Source organism: Pristiophorus japonicus, chromosome 17, assembly GCF_044704955.1.
Source record: "Pristiophorus japonicus isolate sPriJap1 chromosome 17, sPriJap1.hap1, whole genome shotgun sequence".
Classification (NCBI taxonomy): domain Eukaryota; kingdom Metazoa; phylum Chordata; class Chondrichthyes; family Pristiophoridae; genus Pristiophorus; species Pristiophorus japonicus.
Genome location: NC_091993.1, coordinates 48114238 through 48137457, shown reverse-complemented (window position 1 = coordinate 48137457; position 23220 = coordinate 48114238). Strand labels below are relative to the sequence as shown.

At 48.0% G+C, this 23220-nt stretch overlaps 1 protein-coding gene across 1 annotated transcript in view; it reads right to left on the bottom strand.

Moving 5' to 3' along the window:
• aldh1a3 (aldehyde dehydrogenase 1 family, member A3) overlaps positions 1-23220 on the bottom strand; it is a 560210-nt gene that overhangs the window by 463650 nt on the left and 73340 nt on the right. The window contains exon 2 of the mRNA XM_070859361.1: positions 3205-3309. Within this exon, the coding sequence (XP_070715462.1) occupies positions 3205-3309 (105 nt within the window). The remainder of the gene's footprint in view (positions 1-3204; positions 3310-23220) is intronic.

Sequence of the window (23220 nt, the reverse complement as noted above, 5' to 3'; positions counted from 1 at the left end):
TTGACTCTGAACTGCCCTCTATGGTTGAAGCAGGCAGCTCACCACCTTCTCGAGGGAGATTAGGGATGGGCAATAAATGCTGGCAACGTCCCCCGCCACCGCACCCCCATCCCCCATCCCGTGAATGAATAATAAAAATGACAGCTAAGGCCTCCAGTGGTTCCTGTGCTACCTGCTCATCCACCCAAAGCTGAGGAAGGACATTCTTGCTATTGAGGGAGTGCAGCGAAGATTCACCAGACTGATTCCCGGGATGGCTGGACTGACATATGAAGAAAGACTGGATTGGCTAGGCTTATATTCACTGGAATTTAGAAGAATGAGAGGGGATCTCATAGAAACATATAAAATTCTGATGGGATTGGACAGGTTAGATGCAGGAAGAATGTTCCCGATGTTGGGGAAGTCCAGAACTAGGGGTCACAGTCTAAGGATAAGGGGTAAGCCATTTAGGACCGAGATGAGGAGAAACTTCTTCACCCAGAGAATTGTGAACCTGTGGAATTCTCTACCACAGAAAGTTATTGATGCCAGTTCGTTAGATATATTCAAGAGGGAGTTAGGTATGGTCCTTACGGCTAAAGGAATCAAGGGGTATGGAGAGAAAGCAGGAAAGGGGTACTGAGGGAATGATCAGCCATGATCATATTGAATGGTGGTGCAGGCTCGAAGGGCCGAATGGCCTACTCCTGCACCTATTTTCTATGTTTCTATGAATGTTTCCCACACCCAGTGTTTCCTGGCCTGGCCTTGTGGCTCGCCTGCCTGCACGTGTGTGCACTCTCTCACCCCGCTCTAGTGTGTGGCCTCACTGCCTGTGCTTGATGTCTGAGGCAGTTCCAGCTTGTACTACTCATCGAGACCCTGGAAATCCCCAGCTTCAGGCTGCCCCACGCGGCCCAAAATCACGGGGAGTCGGGCGTGGGCGATTCACGATGCAGAGGTTGACTAGCGGTGCAAGTGGGCCTGAAATCCCTGTGTCCACGCCAGGTGTCTCTCCAGGGTGTCTGCAGATGATCCGGTGCCTTGGATTGGGCAATCGGGAGAACGATTAATCGCAGATTAATCAATGGACACTCTTCAAGGGCTAATCCACAGAGCCCAGAATTGAAATATTGGATTCCTAAAAGAGTTTCCTACACTTCCAATAACAAGTTGTCTGGATGACACGCGGCAGGCACTTCTCTGTCACAACAGAGAGTTTCGCTTTCAGGGTTATTAAAAGAGATTATAGCCTTTAATTTTCATGATCTTTGCTCCAGTAACTCATTCAGCAGCCCCCTTGAGGTGTAAAAACGCATCAAAGATTGATGCAGCCACATCAATGATGCACCAGGTCACCTGCCTGAGTCACTGGAAGGCCAGCCCGTGAAGCTACTGCTCGGTGGGTCAATGCTCACTGACCTGCTGCCGGCTCCACAATGGAGGCTTGGAACCCGACACAGAAAGTAAGGGACCGGTTTAAAATTTAGGGGGCAAAAATGTGGGTCGTTTGCCCCTCGAACGGGGCAAAGGCAACTTTTCGCCCGGTCGCCTACCGCCACCGACTCCTGCAGAATTCGGTGGGAGTTTGGCAGCGGCGAAAACCGGTCACGTGCCGCGCCACTGCACCGTTGATGTCATCACTGTGCGCAGTGAGCCCTGGAGTGAAAATGGCCATGCGCGGTGCCAGCGAGAGCGGCACGGAGCACGTACCAGTCTGTAGGCTGCCCGTGGGGTCAAAATTAACGGGGTGGTGCAGCAGTGAAAAATAACAAAATGGCCGACTGGCCGGCCGCGGTCTTCTTGTTGATCAATTGCGGGGTCCGTGCCGCCATCTTGCAGCCCGGCGCTCCGCTTGTGTCCCGGGCTTGCTGCCACGGCCCCCCGCTTCCCGGTGGTCCGGTGATGGCCCCGTTTCCCGCCCGCGGAGTCGGCAGCTTGGCCCCGCCCTTTAATGGAAGGGGCGGGCCCAGTCTACGGCAGTGGTATGCGTCCCACCGCGTAGCGCTGGAAACTTTGCTTGTCGTTGCGTCCACTACCGCCCCCGACAGGAACTGCAGTGCGTGATTCTGCGCTGCCGTTTCTCACGAGGGTGCTAAGCCCAATATCGCTGGCGGGGCGGGACCTCCGTGTTTGCCGCAGGAACTCACGGCTCGTGACTCTTGCCGGCGAGTTTCGCCCCGTTAATGTTAACATTTGAAAGGGATGAGAAAAGAGAGCAGCAGTTAGATTCCTGGCTGTCGCAGTTCAAAATTTTGTATCAGCCGTGCCTCAGTGGGCAGCACCCTCACCTCTGAGTCAGTAGGTCGTGAGTTCAAGCCCCACTCCAGAGACCTGAGACCATAAATCGAGGCTGACGCTCCTAGTGCAGTGCTGAGGGAGCGCTGCACTGTCGGAGGTGCCGTCTTTGAGATACTTTGAGTCTGCTCTCTCAGCTGGATGTAAAAGATCCCATGGCTCCAGAAGAGCAGTGGAGTTCTCCCTGGTGTCCCAGCTAATGTTTATCCCTCAATCGAAATCACAGAAACAGATTATTTGGTCATCATTAAATTGCTTTTTATGGCAGCTTGCTGTGCGCAAATTGGCTGCTGTGTTTCTTACATTACAACAGTAACTGTACTTAAAAAAAAGTACTTCATTGGCTGTAAAGCGCTTTTAGACGTCCGGTGGTCTTGAAAGGCGCTATATAAATGTAAGTCTTTCTTTTAGTGAGAAAAATACATTAAAAATAGGCAGGGAAGAAGGGGCTAATGCTTCAAATTTTTTATTTTTAATTAAACTTGTGCTTGGTTGATTATTTTTCTAACTAGGGTTAATGGTACAGTAGTGAACAACTCCTGACATTTGGATGGATTTATTACTGTAACAAGGTTTGTTTCGGAGTCACGGTACTCGATCGGAAAGCTAACGAAGGTGGGCAGCGGGTGGTGTAGGTGGCCAATGGGCGAGAGGGAGAAAGGTTGCGAGGGGGTGAGCCTGGGAACTGGCTGGCCAGGACTGAACACTGGCCCACAGTCGTGTTGGGAAACAGTCGATAAGCAGGCAGCCCACAGACACATCGACTTTCCCTGCAATAAAAACAGATGAGCTTGGAAATGCTGAGCCGGTCAGTCAACCAATGAGACAGGACACTGCCAGCATTTCACATCCTTCTTTTTACAATCTGAGGATTAATAGCAAAACTAACGCAGTAAAGTCATCACAGAGTTAAAAGCATCTTACTTTGTCACCTTCCTCCACATCACAAATTCTCTCCCCCGACGCTGGGTTGAATATAGCGAATGTTTTGCCACTCACTGATTGGTGCCACTCATTGTTGATGAAGATCTGTTGGAAATAAAAGAGAAAGGTTTGAACCATGTAATAATATTGCTTATACCCTGTATATAGATTAACATTGTTATAAAAGTGTTAGAGGTGAGCTCAAAATTCGACGCCACCCCGCTTGGGGACGGTAACATTCACAAGGCACGAGACTTTGCGAGAAATTGGAGTCACTGCCCCCCGAAAGGAAGTGGAGCGTAAAATCAAGTCTTCTACTTCCTTTCTGGGGTGGCCACGGGGCGGAGGGCCCGGGAACGCTGTGCAGTGGGCCGTGTAGTGGTACGCACTCATCATCGGCAATCCCTCGGAATCGAGGAAGACTTGCTTCCACTCCAAAAGTGAGTTCTCAGGTGACTGAACAGTACAATACGGGAATTACAGTCTCTGTCACAGGTGGGGCAGACAGTGATTGAAGGAAAGGGTGGGTGGGGAGTCTGGTTTGCCGCACGCTCCTTCCGCTGCCTGCGCTTGTTTTCTGCATGCTCTCGGCGACGAGACTCGAGGTGCTCAGCACCCTCCCGGATGCTCTTCCTCCACTTAGGGCGGTCTTGGGCCAGGGATTCCCAGGTGCCGGAGGGGATGTTGCATTTTATCAAGGAGGGGTGTCCTTGAAATGATTCCTCTGCCCACTTTTGGCTTGCTTGCCATGTAAGGAGTTCCGAGTAGAGCGCTTGCTTTGGAAGTCTTGTGTCGGGCATGCGAACAATGTGGCCTGCCCAATGGAGCTGATCAAGTGTGGTCAGTGCTTCAATGCTGGGGATGTTGGCCTGATCGAGGACGCTAATGTTGGTGTGTCTGTCCTCCCAGGGGATTTGTAGGATCTTGCGGAAACATCGTTGGTGGTATTTCTCCAGCGATTTGAGGTGTTTACTGTACATGGTCCACGTCTCTGAGCCATACAGGAGGCAGGTATCACTACAGCCCTGTAGATCATAAGCATGGCCTGGCGACATCCTGGCCTGCCGCCTGGCCGCTGGCCCCATTCAACAGCAGAGTTTCGGTCGAGCACGTTGTGAGCACAATGGCGATGGCCACTCTGACCTCTCTGACCTCTCCTCCTTCCATGAAGTGGACCACTGACCATCCCAAAACCTGCCCTCAGCCAGGCCTCAGTTTTCTCACCATCTCACCGAAGGGCGCTGCTCAGCGCTGTGCTTACGGCTTGCATCCTGCCGTAGGCAACTAGACCCGTACAGCAGAGCCTGGTCTCCAGTTATCTCGGACCCCCTTGTCACTGGACCAGGACCGTGCTTTGATAAGTCCCTGTGGTAGCTGGTGAGCAATGGCCACCCTACAATAAAAGAACTCACGCACTAGCATCTTCCACCCTTCAAAATGAAATTCGGGACCTGGAACGTCAGGACCCTCATGGACAACCCCAACAGCTAAACACTGGGCCGTGTAGCACCATGCATTGAGCCATGTAACGTTACGCACTGGGCCGTGTAATGGTACGCACTGGGCCTTCACACTGGGCCATGTAACGTAATGCACCGGGCCGTGTAACGTTACGCATTGGGCCTTAGCGCTGTGCACTGGGCCGTGTACCATTACACACTGGGCTGTGTAACGATACGCACCGGGCCGTGTAACGATACGCACTGGACCGTGTAACGATACGCACTGGGCCGTGTAACGATACGCACTGGGCCGTGTACCATTACACACTGGGCTGTGTAACGATACGCACCGGGCTGTGTAACGATACGCACCGGGCCGTGTAACGTTACGCACCGGGCCGTGTAACGATACGCACCGGGCCGTGTAACGTTATGCACTGGACCGTGTAACGATACGCACTGGGCCGTGTACCATTACACACTGGACCGTGTAACGATACGCACTGGGCCGTGTAGTGCTGCTATGTAGGAGGGGCTCTTCCCTGAATTAAAGGGAAGGGCCCAAGCTGCAAACTCTGCATTAATGAAAGGGTCCTCATTGGGCCACCGGGGAGTGGGGGTACCACGTGGTCAGCCCGGCCCTCTTGCAGAGCGCCAGGCTGACTGATCGCAGCACGGACCCTGGGTCCGGGGTGAGGGTCCGGGGAGAGGGTCCGGGGAGTGGGTCCGGGGAGTGGGTCCGGGAGAGGGTCCGGGGAGAGGGTCCGGGCTGGCGGTCCGGGGTGTGGGATCGGGGTGAGGGTACGGGGTGAGGGTCCGGGGAGTGGGATCGGGGTGGGGGTCCGTGGTGGGTGTCTGCCCCTTGCCCCGCTCACCACTGACCAATTTCGGTCGGGGTTCTCTTTTTCAGATGTCAGGGGCATTTGGTCTGTAAATGGCCGGACCCATAAACCAGGTGCAGTGGGTCCGAGTTCCACCCAGACTGTCTCTGAACGTCACAGACTGTGACAGCTGCACTGCTCCACATCAGGCACAATATTGACTGGTGAAAGCTGCGTGTCTTGAGTCAGCACTGGAAACGGCACTTTGAAACTCAAAAATAATAATTATAAAACTTTATTTGTTAAAAATATCGTCAATCACTGACTTTATTTCAGGAGAACCGGTTGGTCCTGTTACTGAGTATGCAGCACTACACACACGTGGTCAGTGTTTAACCTTCAGTTTCAATCGATGCCACTTGTTGAAATGAACAAAGATCCTAGAATGGCTGTTCTTACACAATTGGTTTTGTACTCGGATGAGCAGGAGATCCCATCATCCAGCTGGGGCCTTCACTCAGCAAGCTTTCACTGTGACTATATATTCAACCTGTCCCTGCATCACACTGCAAAAAGAATGGATTGAACAAGACACCCAGGGAAGTGTTTACACCAAGTGTGTACCTCGGCATAGACCTCATCAATGAAAATTGTCGGCATAAGAAATAGGAGCAGGAGTAGGCCATACGGCCCCTCGAGCCTGCTCCATCATTTAATACGATCTTGGCTGATGTGATCATGGACTCAGGTCCACCTCCCGCCCGCTCCCCATAACCCCTTATTCCTTTATCGGTTAAGAGGTGAGAGATTGAAGGGCAGGCTGTGTGCAGGAGCTCACATTCAGGAAGCTGGTCTGACCCTGCAGGTCACCTACATCTGCCAGTGATCTGCACCTCCGACATGTTGTGTAGATTCCACTTCCTATATGGAAGGTGTTGCACCTCTGGAAGCACTGACATTCTTTGCACATACGCACTCAGCAATGAGCAAACTATGAAAACAAGATACGTATATAATGTGTGACTACCAATAATTAAATCAACATCCCTGACATTGAACAGAAGTCGGATATGATGCACAAATGGCAGACACAATGATTCACTCTGGAAAGAATGCCAATGGGCTCAGTAGATCCTTCACATTGAGGACGTTATCCCTGATTTTGAGACCTGTTTATCTGTTGAGATTAACAGCCACTGGGACCAAGATCACAGAAAGCATTTCTTTGAAAGATACGATTTCAGAGAATGCGGATTCAAAGCCAATCACAACACACCCGGTCATTTAACACTTCTCAAGCAACTACTAAGCCATGTAATCGGAATAAATGGTGGAACTCTCACGACCTCAACTACAGATGGCACTGGAGCTATGGAGACTCCCACAGCAGAGGGAAATATTGTGCTGGAGGTCCTCATAGACATTGAAAGAACAGTTTTAGTCGGGCGGGGGCATGACATCAAGAAGATGGAACTGAAGATAACCATCACCAGCTGAGACAGAACACGTACTGCTAAAGGGAACGCCAATGGGTGCAATCACCACGCTCAGATCCTTACTGCTGTAATGTTTCAGGGCACATGTGGTGCCTGATCCCAGGGCACAGGTGGGACAGTTAGAAACATAGAAACATAGAAACATAAAAACATAAAAACATAGAAATTAGGTGCAGGAGCAGGCCATTCGGCCCTTCGTGCCTGCACCGCCATTCAAAAAGATCATGGCTGATCATTCAAGCTCGGTACCATGTTCCTGCTTTCTCTCCATACCCCTTGATCCCTTTGGTGTAAGGGCCATATCTAACTCCCTTCGAATATATCTAACAAACTGGTCTCAACAACTCTCTGTGGTAGAGAATTCCACAGATTAACCACTCTCTGAGTGAAGAAGTTTCTCCTCATCTCGCTCCTAAATGGCTTACCCCTTATTCTTAGACTGTGACCCCTGGTTCTGGGACTCCCCAGCAACGGGAACATTCTTCCTGCCTCTAACCTGTCCAATCCTATCAGAATTTTATATGTTTCTATGAAATCCCCTCTCATTCTTCTAAACTCCAGTGGATACAAACACAGTTGATCCAGTCTCTCCTCATATGTCATCCCCGGAATCAGTCTGGTGAACCTTCGCAGTAGTCCCTCAATAGCAAGAACGTCTTTTCTCAGATTAAGAGACCAAAACTGAACACAATATTCTAGGTGTGGCCTCACCAAGGCCCTGTACAACTGCAGTAAGACCTCCCTGCTCCTCTACTCAAATCCTCTAGCTATGAAGTCCAACATGCCATTTGCCTTCTTCACCGCCTGCTGTACCTGCATGCCAACCTTCAATGACTGATGTAGTATGACACCCAGGTCTCGTTGCACCTCCCCTTTTCCTAATCTGTCACCATCAGATAATATTCTGTCTTCCTGTTTTTGCCACCAAAATGGACAACCTCACATTTATTCACATTATACTGTATCTGCCATGCATTTGTCCACTCACTTAACCTGTCCAAGTCACCCTGCAGCCTCTTAGCATCCTCTTCACAGCTCACATCGCCACCCAGCTTAGTGTCATCTGCAACCTTGGAGATATTACATTCAATTCCTTCATCTAAATAATTGATGTATATTGTAAATAGCTGGGGTCCCAGCACTGAACTGTGCGGTACTCCACTGGTCACTGCCTGCCATTCTGAAAAGGACCCATTTATTCTGACTCTCTGCTTCCTGTCTGCCAACCAGTTTTCTATCCATGTCAATACATTACCCCCAATATCATGTGCTTTAATTTTGCACACCAATCTCTTGTGTGGGACATTGTCAAAAGCCTTTTGAAAGTCCAAATACACCACATCCACTGGTTCTACCTTATCCACTCTACTAGTTACATCCTCAAAAAATTCTAGAAGATTTGTCAAGTATGATTTCCCTTTCATAAATCCATGCTGACTTGGACCGATCCTGTCGCTGCTTTCCAAATGTGCTGCTATTTCACCTTAATAATTGATTCCAACATTTTCTCCACCACCAATGTCAGGCTAACGGGTCTATAATTCCCTGTTTTCTCTCTCCCTCTTTTTTTAAAAAGTGGTGTTACATTAGCTACCCTCCAGTTCATAGGAATTGATCCAGAGCCAATAGAATGTTGGAAAATGATGACCAATGCATCCACTATTTCTGGGTCCACTTCCTTAAGTATTCTGGGATGCAGCCTATCAGGCCCTGGGAATTTATCGGCCTTCAATGCCATCAATTTCCCAAACACAATTTCCTGACTAATAAGGATTTCCTTCAGTTCTTCCTTCTCACTAGACCTTTGAACCCCTAGTATTTCCAAAAGGTTATTTGTGTCTTCCTTCGTGAAGACAGAACCAAAGTATTTGTTCAATTGATCTGCCATTTCTTTGTTCCCCATTATAAATTCAGCTGATTCTGTCTGCAAAGGACCTATGTTGGTCTTCACTAATCTTTTTCTCTTCACATATTTATAGAAGCTTTTGCAGTCAGTTTTTTTGTTCCCTGCAAGCTTCCTCTTATACTCTATTTTCCCCCTCCTAATTAGACCCTTTGTCCTCCTCTGCTGAATTCTAAATTTCACCCAGTCCTCAGGTTTGCTGTTTATTCTGGCCAATTTATATGCCTCTTCCTTGGATTTAACACTATCCCTAATTTCCCTTGTTATCCACAGTTGAGCCACCTCCTCCATTTTATTTTTACTCCAGACAGTGATGTACAATTGTTGAAGTTCATCCATGTGATCTTTAAAGGTTTGCCATTGCCTTTCCACCGTCAACCCTTTAAATATCATTTGCCAGTCTAACCTAGCCAATTCGCGCCTCATACCCTAGTTTCTGAATTAACTTTGTCACTCTCCATCTTCATCAAGAATTCTACCATATTATGGTCACTCTTCTCCAAGGGGTCTCGCAAAACAAGATTGCTAATTAGTCCCTTCTCATTACACATCACCCAGTCTAGGATGGCCCGCTCTCTGGTTGGTTCCTCGACATATTGGTCGAGAAAACCATCCCTAATACACTCCAGGAAATCCTCCTCCACCAAATTGCTACCAGTTAGGTTTGTCCAATGAATATGTAGATTAAAGTCGCCCATGATTACTGCTGTACCTTTATTGCACACATCCCTTATTTCTTGTTTGATGCTGTCCCCAACCTCACTACTACTGTTTGGTGGTCTGTACACAACTTCCACTAGCATTTTCTGCCCGTTGATATTCCGTAGCTCCACCCATACCGATTTGGTATTCCTTTGGCCGCCTGAGGAAAAGAGTGTTTGAAGATCAGGCCCTCAAAACTGCCACCAAGCTCGTGGTCTACAGGGCTGTAGTAATACCCGCCCTCCTGTATGGCTCACAGGCATGGACCATGTACATTAGACACCTTAAGCCGCTGGAGAAATATCACCAACGATGTCTCCGCAAGATCCTAAAAATCCCCTGGAGGACAGGTGCACCAACATCAGCGTCCTTGTCCCCAGCACTGAAGCACTGCCCACACTCGATCAGATCCGCTGGGCAGGGCACATAGTTTGTGTTATGTATGTAAACGTTGCCAATGTTTAAGACTTGCCACCAGGGGACGCACCTGTGGAAGACCCAAGGGTCACCTGTACACCCTGGGCAAGCAGGTATAAAAGGCATGGACCATGTACATTAGACACCTTAAGCCGCTGGAGAAATATCACCAACGATGTCTCCGCAAGATCCTAAAAATCCCCTGGAGGACAGGTGCACCAACATCAGCGTCCTTGTCCCCAGCACTGAAGCACTGCCCACACTCGATCAGATCCGCTGGGCAGGGCACATAGTTTGTGTTATGTATGTAAACGTTGCCAATGTTTAAGACTTGCCACCAGGAGACGCACCTGTGGAAGACCCAAGGGTCACCTGTACACCCTGGGCAAGCAGGTATAAAAGGCAGTCTACCATGTTGCTTCCTCACTCTGGAATTATATTAAAGAGACCAAGGTCACAACAGTTTAAGATTGTAGTATACAGTCTTGTGGAGTTATTCATAAGAACATAAGAACATAAGAATTAGGAACAGGAGTAGGCCATCTAGCCCCTCGAGCCTGCTCCGCCATTCAATAAGGTCATGGCTGATCTGGTCGTGGACTCAGCTCCACTTACCCGCCCTCTCCCTGTAACCCTTAATTCCCTTATTGGTTAAAAATCTATCTATCTTTGACTTGAAAACATTCAATGAGCTAGCCTCAACTGCTTCCTTGGGCAGAGAATTCCACAGATTCACAACCCTCTGGGAGAAGAAATTCTTTCTCAACTCGGTTTTAAATTGGCTCCTCCGTATTTTGAGGCTGTGCCCCCTAGTTCTAGTCTCCCCTACCAATGGAAACAACCTCTCTGCCTCTATCTTGTCTATCCCTTTCATGATTTTAAATGTTTCTATAAGATCACCCCTCATCCTTCTGAACCCCAACGAGTAAAGACCCAGTCTACTCAATCTATCATCATAAGATAACCCCCTCATTTCTGGAATCAGCCTAGTGAATCGTCTCTGTACCCCTTCCAAAGCTAGTATATCATTCCTGAAGTAAGGTGACCAAAACTGCACGCAGTACTCCAGGTGCGGACTTACCAATACCTTATACAGTTGCAGCAGGACCTCCCTGCTTTTGTACTCCATCCCTCTCGCAATGAAGGCCAACATTCCATTCGCCTTCCTGATTACCTACTGCACCTGCAAACTAACCTTTTGGGATTCATGCACAAGGACCCCCAGGTCCCTCTGCACCACAGCATGTTGTAATTTGTCCCCATTCAAATAATATTCCCTTTTACTGTTTTTTTTCCCAAGGTGGATGACCTCACACTTTCCGACATTGTATTCCATCTGCCAAACCTTAGCCCATTTGCTTAACCTATCCAAATCTCCTTGCAGCCTCTCTGAGTCCTCTACACAACCCGCTTTCCCACTAATCTTAGTGTCATCTGCAAATTTTGTTGCACTACACTCTGTCCCCTCTTCTAGGTCATCTATGTATATTGTAAACAGTTGTGGTCCCAGCACTGAACCCTGTGGCACACCACTAACCACTGATTTCCAACCGGAAAAGGACCCATTTATTCCGACTCTCTGCTTTCTGTTCACCAGCCAATTCTCTATCCATGCTAATACATTTCCTCTGACTCCGCGTACCTTTATCTTCTGCAGTAACCTTTTGTGTGGCACCTTATCGAATGCCTTTTGGAAATCTAAGTACACCACATCCATCGGTACACCTCTATCCACCATGCTCGTTATATCCTCAAAGAATTCCAGTAAGTTAGTTAAACATGATTTCCCTTTCATGAATCCATGCTGCGTCTGCTTGATTGCACTATTCCTATCTAGATGTCCCGCTATTTCTTCGTTAATGATAGTTTCAAGCATTTTCCCCACTACAGATGTTAATTTAACCGGCCTATAGTTACCTGCCTTTTGCCTGCCCCCTTTTTTAAACAGAGGCGTTACATTAGCTGCTTTCCAATCCGCTGGTACCTCCCCAGAGTCCAGAGAATTTTGGTAGATTATAACGAATGCATCTGCTGTAACTTCCGCCATCTCTTTTAATACCTTGGGATGCATTTCATCAGGACCAGGGGACTTGTCTACCTTCAGTCCCATTAGCCTGTCCAGCACTACCCCCCTAGTGATAGTGATTGTCTCAAGGTCCTCCCTTCCCACATTCCTGTGGCCTGCAAATTTTGGCATGGTTTTTGTGTCTTCCACTGTGAAGACCGAAGCAAAATAATTGTTTAAGGTCTCAGCTATTTCCACATTTCCCATTATTAAATCCCCCTTTTCATCTTCTAAGGGACCAACATTTACTTTAGTCACTCTTTTCCGTTTTATATATCTGTAAAAGCTTCTACTATCTGTTTTTATGTTTTGCACAAGTTTACCTTCGTAATCTATCTTCCCTTTCTTTATTACTTTTTTCGTCATTCTTTGCTGTTGCTTAAAATTTTCCCAATCCTCTAGTTTTCGACTAACCTTGGCCACCTTATATGCATTGGTCTTTGATTTGATACTTTCCTTTATTTCCTTGGTTATCCACGGCTGGTTATCCCTTCTCTTGCCGCCCTTCTTTTTCACTGGAATATATTTTTGTTGCGCACTATGAAAGAACTCCTTAAAAGTCCTCCACTGTTCCTCAATTGTGCCACCGTTTAGTCCTTGTTTCCAGTCTACTTTAGCCAACTCTGCCCTCATCCCACTGTAGTCCCCTTTGTTTAAGCATAGTATGCTCGTTTCTGACACAACTTCCTCATCCTCAATCTGTATTACAAATTCAACCATATTGTGATCACTCATTCCGAGAGGACCTTTTACTAGGAGATCGTTTATTTTTCCTGTCTCATTACACAGGACCAGATCTAAGATGGCTTGCACCCTTGTAGGTTCTGTTACATACTGTTCTAAGAAACAATCCCGTATGCATTCTATGAATTCCTCCTCCAGGCTACCCCGTGCGATTTGATTTGACCAATTGATATGTAGGTTAAAATCCCCCATGACTACTGCCGTTCCTTTTTCACATGCCTCCATTATTCCCTTGATTATTGCCCGCCCCACCGTGAAGTTATTATTTGGGGGCCTATAAACTACGCCGACCAGTGACTTTTTCCCCTTACTATCTCTAATCTCCACCCACAATTATTCAACATTTTGTTCATTGGAGCCAATATCATCCCTCACAACTGCCCTGATATCATCTTTTATCAACAGAGCTACCCCAGCTACTTTCCCTTCTTGCCTATCTTTCTGAATCATCAGATACCCCTGTATGTTTAATTCCCAGTCTTGGCCACCCTGCAACCATGTTTCTGTAATGGCCACCAAATCATACCCATTTGTAATGATTTGTGCCGTCAACTCATTTACTTTATTTCGAATGCTGCGTGCATTTAGGTAGAGTGTTTTCATCCTTGTTTTTAAACCATGATTTTTAGTTTTGATCCCTCCTGCAGCCCTTTTATATTCAGTGGCCCTTTTTGTTTCTTGCCTTTGGTTTCTCTGCCCTCCACTTTTACTCATCCCTTTTCTGTCTTTTGTTTTTGTCTCCTTTTTGTTTCCCTCTGTCTCCCTGTATTGGTTCCCATCCCCCTGCCATATTAGTTTAACCCCTCCCCAACAGCACTAGCAAACACTCCCCCTAGGACATTGGTTCCGGTCCTGCCCAAGTGCAGACCGTCCAGTTTGTACTGGTCCCACCTCCCCTAGAACCTGTTCCAATGCTCCACGAATTTGAATCCCTCCCTGCTGCACCACTGCTCAAGCCACGTATTCATCTGTGCTATCCTGCAATTCCTACTCTGACTAGCACGTGGCACTGGTAGAAATCCCGAGATTACTACTTTTGAGGTCCTACTTTTTAATTTAGCTCCTAGCTCCTTAAATTCATCTCGTAGGACCTCATCCCTTTTTTTACCTATGTCGTTGGTACCAATGTGCACCACGACAACTGGCTGTTCTCCCTCCCTTTTTAGAATGTCCTGCACTCGCTCGGAGGCATCCTTGACCCTTGCACCAGGGAGGCAACATACCATCCTGGAGTCTCGGTTGCAGCCGCAGAAACGCCTTTCTATTCCCCTTATGATTGAATCCCCTATCACTATCGCTCTCCCACTCTTTTTCATGCCCTCCTGTACAACAGAGCCAGCCACGGTGCCATGAACTTGGCTGCTGCTGCTCTCCCCTGATGAGTCATCTCCCTCAACAGCACTCAAAGCAGTGTATCTGTTTTGCAGGGGGATGACCAGATGGGACCCCTGCTCTACCTTCTTTGTACTACTCTTCCTGCTGGTCTTCCATTCCCTAACTGGCTGTGGATCCTTCTCATGCAGTAAGACCAACTCACTACACGTGCCACTTATGTCATTCTCAGCATCGTGGATACTCCAGAGTGAATCCACCCTCAGCTCCAATTCCGCAACGCGGTCCGTCAGGAGATGGAGGCGGATACACTTCTCACACACGTAGTCGTCAGGGACACCGGAAGTGTCCCTGAGTTCCCACATGGTACAGGAGGAGCATAACACGTGACCAAGCTCTCCTGCCATGCCTTAACCCTTAGATACCCTTAAATTGGTAACAACAATATTCTGAACATAACAATTCGCATGCCAGACACGAGACTCCCAAAGCAAGTGATATACGCGGAGCTCCTTCACGGCAAACGAGCCAAAGGTAGGCAGCGGAAACGTTACAAGGATATCCTCAAAGCCTCCCTGATAAAGTGCGACATCCCCATTGACACCTGGGAGTCCCTCGCCAAAGATCACCCTAAGTGGAGAAAGTGCATCCGGGAGGACGCTGAGCACTTTGAGTCTCAACGCCGAGAGCATGCAGAAATCAAGCACAGGCAGCGGAAGGAGCTTGCGGCAAACGAATCTCACCCACCCCTTCGTTCAACGACTATCTGTCCCACCTGTGACAGAGTCTGTGGTTCTCATATTGGACTGTTCAGCCACCAAAGAACTCACTTTAGGAGTGGAAGCAAGTCTTCCTCGATTCCGAGGGACTGCCTATGATGATGATAGTATTATTCAACCTAGTAATAAATCTGACTATTAGTTTAGCCTGTACATATTGTTGCGCCTTTTGAAAGAGAGGATCAATTTTTGGGCCTCTCACATAAGCTCTGCTGTACTGTAGACCATCGTTAGGGGGTTAATTAATATCCTTGCACATGCTAATCTACACAAGGCTTCAGAGAGCAGGAGACTTATGGAAATTATTTTATCGGCATTAAAAGAAGCCACTTTTGTGTGAGGAGAAAGCCTACATTGTCCCAGCATCGTCTGTCAGCATGATGTTGATCATCCCTCAGACAATGGCTATCCATCATCAGGTGGCTTTGGCATGAAGTTCCCTGGAGCCGTGTCCTGTCTCATCACCTGAAGTCATATTCACCAGCTCTGTGCCTTTCTTCCCTTTGATCAGCTGAAGGCCCTTCACTGATGGCCCCATTGTGCTGCACAGTGCCTCCTATCATGGCTGATCATTGGGTACATTTCACAGCTGTGATTGGCCTTAGTGATCAGTCATAGATCTTCAAAGTGCATCAGTTTTATTTTGCATTTATATAGTGCCTTTCACAAACCAGACATCTCAAAGCACTTTACAGCCAATGAAGTACTTTTGGAGTGTAGTTGCTGTTGTAATGTAGGAAATGCGGCAGCCAATTTGCACACAGCAAGCTCCCACAAACAGCAATGTGATAATGACCAGATAATCTGTTTTTTGTTATGTTGATTGAGGATAACTCTTGGCCAGAGCACCAGGGATAACTCCCCTGTTCTTCTTCGAAATAGTGCCGTGGGATCTTTTACATCCACCCGAGAGAGCAAACATTCACCAATACTTGGTTTAACATCTCATCCGAAAGACAGTACCTCCAACAATGCAGCACTCCCTCAGCACTGCACTGGAGTGTCAGCGTGTTTTTTTTGTGCTCAAGTCCCTGGAGTGGGACTTGAACCCACAACCTTCTGACTCCGAGGCAAGTGTGCTGCCCACTGAGCCACAGCTGACACATACAAATAGATACAATATATACAACCAGTGCTTTTCTACTATCAGGCTTGTATTGTATAGGGTTAATTACATAGGGTTAATTATGATATTCCGACATTTACTGCTTCATGCCTCGTGGAATGTTGTTGATGCAGAGAGAGAGAGAGAGAAAGAGACCTTGATGCGCACACCATCTTGTTTATGGGACGGTCGGCGCCTCGAGGTCTCATGCTTTGTGGAAGAACAGCTGGGGCCTTACAGATTAGGAGTTGGCCATAAGCCACATGCACCCATGTTTGTTCAACAGTATAAAGGAACGGAACTGTCCAGTAGCTCTTTGAACTTCACCTTGGACTGTGATTTGCGAGCGGTGCCAGGACCCGCCAAGGCTCCTGACCAGCCGTCGTTGCGGAGTTCCCGACGGGCCGAAGGCTGTGAGCTTTGTTGCATCTTATCATACTTCTCTTTTCTTCGTAAACTGTATTATGTTTCTTTTCTCTCAGTAAGCGGTATTTTATCTTTACTTCATTTGTCTTGTCTCTTATTTAACATTCATCCAGATCCCGAACCTGGGTCTATTATTATCGATCCAAAACATTTTGGCGTCACGAACAGGGTCTGGTAAAATGTTTAAGAGAAAAGACAAGAAGCAGTCTCCTCCTGCGGGAGAGAAGTATAGAATACCAGGGTGGGGCACGAGGGACGTGGGTTTTGGCTCTCTTGCCAATGTGCTAGCCTGATTTGGAGCCCCCACAACACGGGGATACGTAGTTATTGGAACAGAACAAAGATAGAACCGTACCCCACGCGGTATTGTCTCTCCTGGAGTAAGCGGGCTTCCCACAGCAGAAAAATAGTCCCCCACAAATGGGATGGATTTTGTTGATAGCATTAAGGGCCATGTGTAAACAACTTGAGGAAAGTGATGCAGAAAACCTAGTTAAAAACAGCTGTTAAGGTTTTGGAAAGTCAAAACTCGACTCTGACTGAAACGGTCCGCACTGCACAAGAACAGGCGGATAAAGTCAATGAACAATCAGAAACTTTAATATGCCGTCTGGCGACAGTAAAAATAAAAATAAAGCCAGACGACGGAAATGACAGATAGATTGGTCAAAGGTACGTGCATTATTAGCTGGACCCACTTGGGATCTGGCTCGTTGGGACGGAGACATCTGGTACTCCTCTGACTCAGAATATGAGTGGACAGATGGAGAGGGGGGGAACGGGAGGAAAGTAAAGGCCCTCCCCCATACGCTCCGAGCACGGAAGCTAGACCCCTTATGACAAATAAGATGATCAGCAAGATGGGGAACAACCGGTAACCACTAGAGGGGTGCGTGACTTCACCACTAGTGAGTTACAAGAAATAGGGTCTCGATTTTGCCAAAAACCCGGGGAATCATTGTCAGAATGGCTAACCCGGATTTGGGACCAGGGAGCATCAGGCGTAATACTTAACCCCGAAGAGTTAACAGCAGTGCTACGGAATGTCCAGGGCACAGGTTCGCTATGGGACATGGCTACTATAGGGGTCCGGCAAAAATATCCCTCTGCCGTTGATCGGGAAGGGGAGGTAAAACCTTGGAATACTATGGCGGAGGGTGCGATACAGTTGCGCAACATGGCAACACAGGGAGGATTATATCACCACAATATGAGGGGCCAGATCAGGAGCTCTTTATGGCAGGAATGCGGAGCAGGCTGATGAAGAGTGGCCCTCCTATGATGAGGGGTGCGCTACTCGCATTATTGGGACCAGCCCAAGGGCAGCGGGTGGGGCACGCTTGCCTATTGTTAGGACAGTTAGAGGATGCAGAAGATAGTGTGCGAGAGTCGAGAACGGCTAAGGTAGAGGGGGATTGGGACCAGCGACAAGGTTCGACCTCTGGGAAAGATACAGGGTCAGGATAGACAAAAAAAATTATTATGCGGAGGGACATGTTTGCAGCTTTACTGAAGGCAGGGGTCCCCAAGGGAAAATTTGATGGAATCCCAACAGGAGCGATGTATTCTATGTGGAAGCAACACTGTGTCCCAGGAACAGGGAAGGGTGAAAGGAGCGAGGTGAGGGAGACTAAGTCGGATAGCGATAAGTCTGCGGAAGTGGAGAAACCACCTCCCGCTAGCCTATACCCTAATGTAGAAGAGCTGTGGGAGGCTAGTAATCCCCTCGACTAGGGGTGTGGCCGGGATCCGGGAGTACTCCCCGTTTGAACCACATCAACCCAAGCTCCCGGGGATCAGAGGCCACACATTCCGATTACGATACATTGGTGGGGGGGGAACATACAAAGAGATGTTGCTTTACTAGACACAGGGGCAGAAGTTACTATTGTCCATGGAAATCCTAGGAAACACACAGGGACCTGTATGATTGTTAATGGGTTCAGAGGGGAAGAAACGCACGCTGTCTGAACAACTATCAGAATGGCATTGGGAAATGTGCCTCAGCGCTGGGTAACGGTCTTAATATCGGCAGAAAAGGAACATATTATTGGGATGGACCTTTTAAAGGGAACCACACACAACACCTCGTTCGGGCAATTCTCATTTGGGATACGGGCGATCACTGTGATTGCAGGGGAAGCAAAGCGGGAACCAGTGGCAATACCATGGCCATCGCGTGTAGTGACTATGAAACAGTACCGAATACCTGGGGGACACAAAGAAATAGGGGAAACCATACAAGGGCTCTTGGAGGCGGGTATCATTAGACATGCGGTGTCCCCCTACAATAGCCCCGTTTGGCCTGTGCAGAAACCCGACAAAAGTTGGAGGATGACGGTGGACTACCGACAACTGAACAAATTTGCCCCTCCCCTGGCAACCGCTGTCCCAGATGTAGTAACTATAACAGAGCGGCTGTCTGAAGAAGGTGCGGAGTGGTGTGCGGTAATCGACCTGGCCAATGCCTTTTTCTCCATTCCAATAGCGGAAGAATCCCAGGACCAGTTTGTATTCACTTGGGAAGGGAGGCAATACACGTTTAAATGCCTACCTCAAGGTTACCTACATAGCCTTACCCTATGCCACGGATTGGTGGCCCGGGACCTGGACATGTGCACGTTGACTCCTAATGTCTCACTGGCACACTACATCGATGATGTACTAATAAGGGGTCCCACCGAGGCAGTGGTGTCAGAAGCCCTAGCTACTTTAGTCCAACACATGCGAGACAGGGGATGGGAGATAAATCCGGAGAAGTTGCAGGGCCCTAGCCAGTCTGTCCAGCTTCTGGGGATCTAATGGTCTCGGGGTGAGCGTGTCATACCCGAGCCTGTAAAGAATAAAATTCAAGAAATGGCCACCCCCACGAACAAAACTGAGACACAACGGTTTGTGGAACTATTGGGTTACTGGAGGAGACACATACCTCACCTCACAATGTTATTAAAACCTCTGTATTCCGTAACACGAAAAAAGGCCCATTTTGAGTGGGGAAAGGAATGGCAGGTGGCTTTTGATGCAGCCAAAGAAGCTATAGCTCAAGCTTTACCCCTAGCCCCGCGAGTGCCTGGGCAGCCTTTTGAGCTACAGGTACCTGTTACCAATGATACTGCAGTATGGAGTTTGTGGCAGGTTCAACATGGCACCCGTATACCGTTAGAATTCTGGTCTGGAAAATTGACAGATGCTGCTACTCGTTACACTCCATTTGAGAAACAATTGACTAAACGGGGCTGAATTAATATATTTATGCTTCCTCCCACAGGAATTTTGCCCAAAATGGCGACTTACCAACTCGTGCTGGCAAGTCTCTGTGTCTCGTTATCTGTGACTGTGCTACTTCCATCCTCAAACACAGCATGGGATGGCCGTATAGGGTGGCGGTTAGCTAACACAGATCGTATGCAAGACAATTTTACCTGTCCTTCCGGGCAAGCCTGCAATAGTATAAAGGAACGGAACTGTCCAATAGCTCTTTGAACTTCACCTTGGACCGTGATTTGCGAGCGGTGCGGGGACCCCCCAAGGCTCCTGACCAGCCGTCGTTGCGGAGTTCCCGACGGGCCGAAGGCTGTGAGCTTTGTTGCATCTTATCATACTTCTCTTTTCTTCGTAAACTGTATTATTATGTTTCTTTTCTCTCAGTAAACGGTGTTTTATCTTTACTTCATATGTCTTGTCTCTTATTTAACATTCATCCAGATCCCGAACCTGGGTCTATTATTATCGATCCAAAACAAGGCTACACAATTACGACAACTTGAGTCACACGGGATGTATGAGCTTGGCTTTTCCAGTTATATTTTTTATCCGCTCTGCCCCATTGCTATTTTTGTTTTGCTTTCTGTTTTATAAGTAATACCCATCTAGCACCAGACGTTGGGACCCAGATGAGATTCTTAGACTGTGTCAGGATATCATTTCAGTGCGCTATTGCACTGTAACACAATCCGTCGTACTTCTCCTCCCACATATGATTACGGGCCAGTTTTCCCAGTATGTCCTGATGTTGAGGAATCTGGCTGCTCCTGCCCCATCCTCTCCCCACCCCCCACCCCACCCAGCCACCCAGTTCATGCAATGTGTCTGCACCTTTCTGACAAGCTCAGCTGGTGGTGAGGCGCCCCATGGGAATCACGTACTCTTGAACCATCCCCTTTGCCTCAGCATATACCCATACCATCTGTCGTGATCACAGCGGAGGTGCGGCGAATGTTTGTGGCGGAGGAGCGGCGACAGATCATGGCGGAGGTGCGGCAAATGAGAGTACGGGGCCCAGACGAGCCGAGGGCCCAGGGGCAACACGGGCCAGCCCACACTGCGATATGTGTGCGCACTAGGTCAGTGCAGCAGAGCAGGTCTCCAGTTGTCCTGGTTAACCCTTGCCACTGGATAAAGGCCGAGCTCTGTCAAGCCCGTGTGGTGGTTGATGTGCAACGGTCACCACACGTTAAAAAAATCCACGCACAGGCATCTTCCACCCCTTCAATTGGAGATCAGGACTGGAACATCGGGTCCTTCATTGAAACATCTGTGAACTCTTGTGGAAGCAAGTCGTCCTCATTCGAGGGCCCGCCTATGATGATGATGACCCATGCCATCATTTTATATATCATTGGTCCTTCAAATTAGCAGAATGAGGCTTTTAAATTCGATTTATATCCTTGATAGTTTCCTCTGTGTGTTTGTGTGAATAAGTTCATGAAAGTGTGATCGTCCCGTCTCTGAACCAAGTTTGCATACAGTGAGGCTCCCGGACTCTCACACCTCATCGGTTCCCAATTGCTCTTCCACTTTCACTCCGTTATTTCCCCAGGTATTTTTCACGTATCATAGTTCTTTCTAGGGGCAAATTTATTTAGAGGAGCAGCATTAGCTTCTCAGAGTCATTTCCTTTCCAATATCTTCAGCCTTCTATCTCCCCTTTCTCCCTTTATTCTTCGTTCCATCTTATTGTACGTTTTTGCCAATAGCATCTCATGAATTCTAGAAGCTCATCCAACCAATTAAACTTCTACAACTCAATTACAATTATTTTAATTTATTTGTGAATTGAAGTTTCACCTTTGTCTAACCTTCAAATGTAGTCTCGTCATCGTCAGACAAAATCTCACCCAATTCATTGTAACGGTGCTGATCCTTATCTCACGTTCAATAACTTTCCCCTCACCTCTAAATTCAACAATTTTGATTTTGTTAATGCTTTTGTCCACATTATATTTTGTTTTTTTGCAATAACAATGTAAATCATTTGGCATAATATGACCACAATTTGCATAAATCGAGATGTTCCTGGCAGCCACCTCAGCCAATGAACGGCAGTGAGCCACTGGAATGGAGGCCAGTGGGATTGTACTGGGAACGTGCCGACGGGGCTGAATGCTCGATTTTAAAGCCTCCACTCCCTCCACCGCAACCCACCCCTGCCCTGTTCCTGGGCAGGTTGGGTTAAATTTCCCTTCTTTGTGCTGAATTTCCAAGTGACGAATTGCAGCATTAAAGCAATTGTTGGTAAGAAAGCTTGTGTGGAACTGGGTCTGGTAACAAGAAATTTAACAATAGACCACACGTTACCAAGACTTCACCGAGAAACATGCTGGAAGAGTGTGACTGATGGTTTGCATTTCAACCAGATGATTATAAAGTGAGGCTGCAGAAGTCATGCATCTCCATGGGGATATAGGAATTGTTAGACAGAAAAACACCAAGGTCCATCTCGTTCCCCTTCTTCCATCCTGGGAGTCATACAATACAACGATAATGGAGCTGTTGACCAATCTCAGCGATCAATCTCTAGCAATGAGTCTACAGCAGACCCGGACACCAGGCGAGGAAAGCCCCCAGTGAGGGAGATCTTTTGGAACCTTAGGTCCAAAGTCACCTGTTCCACTCGCGTATACTGCACTTACAACAACAACTTGCTTTTATATTGTGCCTTTAAAGAAAGAAAGAAACACTTGGATTTATATAGCGCCTTTCATGACCACCGAACGTCTCAAAGCGCTTTACAGCCAATGAAGTACTTTTGGAGTGTGGTCACTGTTGTAATGTGGGAAAATGTCCCAAGGCACTTTGCAGGAACGATTATCAAACAAAATTTGACACCGAGCCACAAAATGAGATATTAGGCCAGGTGACCAAAAGCTTGGTCAAAGAGGTAGGTTTTAAGCAGCATCTTAGAGGACATGGGCGAGGTAGAGAGGCGGAGAGGTTTAGGGAGGGAATTTCAGAGCTTAAGCCTAGGCATGGCCACCAATGGTGGAGCAAAGAGAATTGGGGATGCGTAAGAGGCCAGCATTGGAGGAGTGCAGAGATCTCGGAGGGTTCTAGTGCTGGAGGAGGTTGCCGAGATAGGGAAGGACGAGGCCATGAAAGGATGGGAATTTTAAAATTGAGGTGTTGCTGGACTGGGAGCCAATGTAGGTCAGCGAGCACAGGGGGTGATGGGTGAGTGGGACAGTGTGAGTTAGGACACGGGCAGCGAGCACAGGGGATGATGGGTGAGTGGGACGGTGTGAGTTAGGACACGGGCAGCGAGCACAGGGGGTGATGGGTGAGCGGGACTTGGTGCTAGTTATGATACAAGCAGCCGAGGGTTGGATGAGCTAAAGTTTATGGTGGGTACAAGGCCAGCCAGGAGAACATTGGAATAGTCAAGTCTTGAGGTAACAAAGACATGGTTGAGGGTTTCAGCAGCAGATGACCTGAGGCAGGAGTGAAGTCAGGCGATGTTATGGAGGTGGAAATAGGTGGCCTTGGTGATGGTGAGGATATGGGTCAA